The sequence below is a fragment of the Theobroma cacao genome, chromosome 1, assembly GCF_053813885.1.
Source record: "Theobroma cacao isolate CCN51 chromosome 1, ASM5381388v1, whole genome shotgun sequence".
NCBI lineage: Eukaryota > Viridiplantae > Streptophyta > Magnoliopsida > Malvales > Malvaceae > Theobroma > Theobroma cacao.
The window spans coordinates 34151166-34157704 of NC_142639.1; the positions used below are offsets into that span (position 1 = coordinate 34151166).

General features: G+C 35.8%; 1 protein-coding gene across 1 annotated transcript; it reads left to right on the forward strand.

Annotated features, from left to right (window-relative positions):
• Window positions 1-1451: 1451 nt before the first annotated feature.
• On the forward strand, window positions 1452-5909 carry FBL17 (RNI-like superfamily protein). The gene is made up of 11 exons (XM_007050357.3): window positions 1452-2243; window positions 2740-2841; window positions 3458-3602; window positions 3693-3877; window positions 4081-4185; window positions 4305-4402; window positions 4502-4722; window positions 4811-4877; window positions 4966-5051; window positions 5193-5291; window positions 5623-5909. Exons 1-11 carry the CDS (start codon window positions 1612-1614, stop codon window positions 5689-5691), a joined length of 1809 nt encoding a protein of 602 aa, XP_007050419.1. The 5' UTR covers window positions 1452-1611; the 3' UTR covers window positions 5692-5909.
• Window positions 5910-6539: the final 630 nt, after the last annotated feature.

Genomic DNA, 6539 nt, shown 5'->3' on the forward strand with positions numbered 1-6539 from the left:
AATTTTATTGTAAAAGTAATTTATTTTTCATCTAAATTGAATCATTAACTTGATTTATAACTTTGTATAATTACCTTTCAGTCACCCCTTATGTAAAATCTTAGGATTTTATTGTATAAAAATATATTTAATTTAAAATAAAAGTAAAGAGATTTGTTTGAACATAAAATAAAGACTTATTTAAATTTTTTTAAAAAATTTATAAATTTTTCCTAATATTATGTCTGTATATTATATTACTTAAATACATAGTATAGGATAATCCTTTTATCGAAATGTATGGAGTAGTATCATTAGAAGGATGTTTGGATACTCATCTACTTTCAGCAAGTAACAAGTGGAAGTTGCTTAAATTTAAGTTACATAATTTTCATTAATTTACAACTTGCAAGACATCTAATATTCCACAATTTGCATCGGCATGCAAACAAATTGGTACGACTAGTTGAGAATAGACCAATGCATGAAAAAGTTGAATTGGGCGGCAGTATTTTACTCTTATGTCTCTCCCACCCAACTCATACGCTTACACAGTTATTAGCGGCAATTATTCAAGTCAAATCTGCAGTTTGCGTTCAGACCTTCCACATAAGCCAGAGTCCTTACGTAATTGGTTTAATCTATGACGGGGAACATAAATCTTAGAATTTAAACTTAATTCTTATATGATTTTTGCTAATAAAATGCACATATTATGTGGAAATTACTTAAAATTGTATATACTCGTGAATTTCAAATGATATAAGAATATGAATTTACCATTCATATAAATATTTTAATTTCACGCTGTTATTTTTCATGTAAATTCAAAATATCATTGTAAATAAAATGATCACTGGTGCAGATATAAATTAGTTTCTTTTAGTGGTAAGAGTTTTTGGATTCAAAATAGTAGGTTTATATCGTCGTCAAAAACTCCCTTCTTTACGGTGAGTGGCAAATTTGCATATTTGCGTGCTTGTTGTCCTGGCTTGAAGATTGGAGCAATTTACCTCCAAAAATTTATTTTAAAAGGAAAAAGGCTGATAGCGGACGCATTGGCGCCTTTTGCATCGTCAGTATTAAAACGCCATATTTCAATTTATTTAGCTAAAGTTAAAATATTTATTAATTACAATAATCCCACCATGATTTTGTTCTCCTGGTTTATCGTGTGAAAATGAAAAAATTTCTCCACAGCCCCAATAATAAATTCTAAAATCGCCATTACTACTTAAATTTGTCCAATTTTCCAGCATATAGCCATAACGGGAAATATTTTCGGATATGAAAAAACACAAAAGAAAAAGCTCTTTATTTTATTGTTTAACGTTTTCCACTGCCAGTCGGACAGTACTACTGACCCACCAAGGAAAAGGGTAAAACAGTAAATAAACATCATAAACCCACGCTCCTCTCTCTCCCCTTTCTTTTTTTTTTTTTTTCCAGGTTTCGAAATGAGGCGCGAAAACTTGCCATTCTCCCGCCCCTTCCCGACCAAACTCTCCCTCCCTTTATTTTCCACCTCTCTCCCTCTCACCCAAATCCCCTCCCTCCTTCCCTTCCCTCTCTCTTCTCATTTCAATCATTTCTCATATCTTCATTTTTCTCTGTCTCCGTTGCCAAACGAACATGCACCACCCACAGCCCCACATTTCTTCATCCGCCGCCGCAAGTGCTGCTGCTGCAGCCGCTGCAGCGTTTGACCTCAAACCCGCCAAACGTCGGGGCAGTTACAACTGTGGCAGATGTGGACTTCCCAAGAAAGGCCATGTTTGCCAAGTTATCAACACTGATAGCACCCCCACTTTAACTTCCACCCCAACCTCAACTCCAGCCACCACAACTATCACCGATGCTTCCTCCTCGGCAGCCCGTCCTCCGCATCATCCTCCACGTCAGCCCTACTCCCACCTCCGACGTGCTCTTTCCTTTGACGACATCGACATCCGCTGCGACTCGCCGGAACTTGATTTAGATGGCTACGATTCTCCCTTTCTGGGAACGGATCTGGATCCGGATAATGAGATAGTCTCCGGAGGGTTACCTGCGGGATGTTTGTGGGAGGTCCTGAGGAGATTGCCGCCGGCGGGGCTGATGGCGGCGGCGAGGGTGTGTAAAGGGTGGAGGGAAACGACGAAGAGACTGTGGAGGGCTGCGGAGGAGCTGAGACTTAGGGTCCCACCGGGGGCTCAGCTCGGCTTCATTGGATCGGTTTTGCAGAAATGCCCGAGCCTTGTTAGGCTTTCTCTTAAAATGGAAAGGTTCGGGTCTAAGCTAATCTTTAGACAGATCTAGGGTTTTATGGCCTGGATCGGTTGGTGCCAAAGGAGATCAAGATAAAACTATAAAATGTGAATTTAAACTGGTTATAATTTAAAGGAAAATAATCAGTAAAGTGAAATGGAAATTGATCTACAATCAGAGCGCCACGAGAACTGCAACAGTGTTCGATCTAAGTACTGTTGTAATAGTGTTCTCTGGGCAACATTCCAATAAAGTTTTTCCTATAATTAAAAGGTAAAATCAATGCAATAATTGACAAGGGGGTTGGATTGGCTTTCCAACAAAAATTTTAGACCGGAGAATTTTAAGATCTATATTCACTTGAAGAGATACGTCCTAACAGTTTATTTAATTGCAAGAACTTGCAAATGGTTTTGTTTCTCCATCCTTTTTGGGGAATTCGGGGCTAGGGGGTCAATGCTGCTTTTAGACTTTTTGTTTTCTTTTACTAATTTTCTTGTTTGGGTTTGGCAGTGATGTGGATGCAACGATGCTGGCCTGCATTGCGTTTTCTTGCCCTAATTTGGAGTCTATGGAGATTTCCACATCGGAAACAGCTGTCAATCGGATCACAGGGTATATAATTTATTATCTCGCCCTTTTGTATTTGTAATCTACAGATAGATCTTGTAAATGGTATGCCTAGTTGCTCAGTTAATAAACTTTGTTACTGTTGATTTTTTTTTTTTTGATTGTCCACCCTTGATTTTGTTGACGGATGAATTGCTTCAGATCTAAGCTAATTGATTGAATCTTATCAATCTCTTGAGTCTTCAATAAATCTATAAGAGGCTAAAATTAGGGTGAAATAAGTAGATGTTTCTAGTTGAGCGGTCTTTGATCACTCTTTTTTTTATTTTTGTACTTCTAATTTTAGATGTGATAACATGAAAAAGTTATGAAATTATGTGCACCCTGTTATAGATTTCTTGGTCCGACTCGTGTCGATTATATTATCCAGAGCTTTCTCTTCATTATTTTAGGTTCTCATGTGCTAAAATTCCTGTTTATGATGGAACCCATTCAATATTTTTGCCCCTGTTTTGGAGTTCAAACTATTTGGTACTGTTGTAACTTGCAAGGTTAATTTGATTGTTTTCTTTTCTCACACCCTGCTTCATTTGTAATTGCATGGTAACTGGGCACAAATTAAAATGTGCCATATTAACTTTCCTTCAATTTTAATGTATAGAGATGAATTGGGTCGTTTTGTTGCCGATAAACGCTGTCTAATGAGCCTTAAGATGGAAGGATGTTCTAATTTAGGGGGCTTTGTCCTTTCTTCATCAAGTCTGTCGACACTCTGGCTTTCTGATCTTTATTCACTCTCTAAGACGGTAACATTTTCATCAGGTCCTCATTTCTTCTACGTTAGCCATCTGGGGCATTTAAAGTGAATTTGTGTTTACATGTGCCACCTTTTGTAGGTTTTTAACTGTCCCAATTTGAAAGAGATATCCTTAGAATTTTCTCGCCTAGAAAATGATACTACTGATCTTTGTACCATGATTGATGGTATGGGAAGATGTTGTCCAAGGTTGCAAAATATTCACATTGCATCAGTTCGTCTTTCTCATGCTGTTGTGCTTTCTCTTACGGCTGCAAACTTGAGGTTTGTTGATCTTTTGGTCTACGAGTTCATTTTATCAAGTATCGTATACGAATCTAAGACCATTGGATGTAATGCTTGTTTGCTTTCTTAAGAGTAGTAGTGATTAATTGGCCTTGCTCTGTTCAGTTTTCTATCATTGTTGTGTTTTGAGCATTGGGAGGATTGATGAATCACTAGTTTAATAACAATCGTCCATTATTCAGGGGCCTGCGAATGCTTTCACTTGTTCTTGGCTCAGAAATCACTGATGCATCTGTTGCTGCTATTGCTTCAAGCTATTCAAGATTAGAATTACTTGATCTGAGTGGGTATGTTTTGCTCCAGCTTGGCTAAATTAATCTATTTATCTGGGCTCGTTCTAAATGATTGCTTTTTTATCAATTAATCCTCAGAACCAATTTTCCTAATGCTTGCTGCTTGGTTTCAGGTCTAGCATCAGTGACAGTGGCATTGGAATGATCTGCAATGTGTTCCCGAACACGTTGTCAAGACTCCTCCTTGCTCTTTGTCCTAACATCACTTCAAGTAATCTTCATGTCTAAGACTCTCACCTATATATATTTACCTATAATTGTCCTAGTTTATGTAAATCTATTCATTAATATTTTTCTCTGCATTTCTCAGGTGGAATTCAGTTTGCCACAGCTCAACTACCTCTTCTTGAACTTATGGATTGCGGGATGACCATATGTGATCCCAATTCCCAGAATTCACCCAGTGATGAAAGTGGCAACAATGAACTTCCAAATTCATTTAATAGCAAATTGCACCTCATGTACCAGAAGCTTATTATCAAACACAGCCGATTAAAAAAACTCAGTTTGTGGGGTTGTTCTGGCTTAGATGTGAGATCTTTTAGTCCATAATCTTGATTGTATTGCTAGTTTTTTCTTAATATTCTCTTGTGGTTCTTATTTGTGAATTTCAATGCAGGCTTTATGTTTAAACTGTCCAGAACTCAATGACCTTAATTTAAACTCTTGTAAAAACTTGCATCCAGGTATGGTATTTGCTAGTTTGAACATTGTCATTTACCTATGCTCATCTTTCCTTGTGATTTATTTAATAAAATTGTGTGTTTTCCTCAGAGAGATTGCTACTTCAATGCCCAAGTTTGCAAAACGTTCATGCATCGGGATGTCAGGAGTTGTTAATTGGGGCCATTGAAGGCCAGGTAAATACCAATATCTTTGTGCTCCATTTTACACTTGTTAAGGCACTCATGTGGTATGCTTTATCCAACTTTTGGGGGTTTGAAATCAGTTGCCCTTATCAATAGGTTTTGCTCTGGTTTAATCTTTGAAAACATTGACAGGTCAGTGATAACTTGGCTTCTGTGGAAAATCATTTTCCATGTAAGCGTCTAGCTGATGGCTCTAAGAGGGTTCGTGCACCAAATTTTCTCAGTCAACAGGTATAGTTTAAAGCAGAATTTGGTTTTGGAGGAAAAATTGAGATGGGAATGGACTATTATTATGACACCATTCTGAACATTGCTGTACATATGACGTTAGTTTTGTTCTGACCTGCTATGTCATTAAGTTAAGAGATACTAAGCAATGAAATTATTCTAGTTATTCGATGTAAAAGAAATCCTTGCTGCATTGCTGGACCCAAACCAAAATTGGTTTTGTTTTAGTGACAGCGAACGCCACACTTGGATTGATAATTCAAAGTTTGGAGAAAATAGTAAAGGGTTTGGGGAAAGAAAAGCTAATGTGAAGTTTTGTTGTTTGCAATTGCAGTCAAGTGAAGATGATAAGAAACGAAGGAGGATAGTGGGACGACAATGTTGTAACGTGCTTGTGGACTGAAAATCCCATTTTTTGATACCTCTACTTTGCATAGCAATTCTATTGTACGAACGCATTGTTGTCTGTTGTCCTAAACACTAGAGCAGTTCTCATAATAATTCAAACCCCTTCGTAAGAGGCACTCAATTTGCCTTTTCCATGTAACTGTGTTGTTACACAAACATTCCAAGGCTGTTGCTGCAGTTTTTATCCAATAAAAGTTTTATTATTTTATCAAAGGTTTTTTGTCTTTTTCCTTTTAAGTTTTGACACCAAAAATAATTAAAAACAGCGGTGGTATGATGAAGTTTGAATCTTCAACAAAAAGGAACAAAACTTCACTTTTTAGCTAGCAACTTCTATGTGGTCTATACATTACTTTTATTAAGGTGTTATTTTAAAATAATAACGTACTATTAATTTTTTAAAAAATTATATTTTATATACATTTGTGAGGGTATTTTTTTAATTTTATAAATAAATTTCTGTAATTAAAGATGATAAAACTTGATTTCTCTTGTGAATTTCACATTGATCTGCTCGAATGTGTTGGTTTATCTTTTTTTAAAAGAAAAAAAAACAAGAGCGAATTGTTTTATAGGTTAACTTCTTATTAAACAATTCCATTAAAATATTATTATTTTTGTATATCCTTTGAAACCTTTTTTTGTCTTATTTACATTGTTTTATTCTTGTATTTTTTTTTCAATTAACATTTTATGGATTTTTTCTCTATTAGCATATTGTGGATAATTTTTATTTCCTCAAGAGATTAAATTATTAATTTGCATAGTATAATTACAAAAGTAATAAATAAGCAATCTAAATTTGAATTGAAGACATTTTTATAATTTTGTTGAGTAAAATTA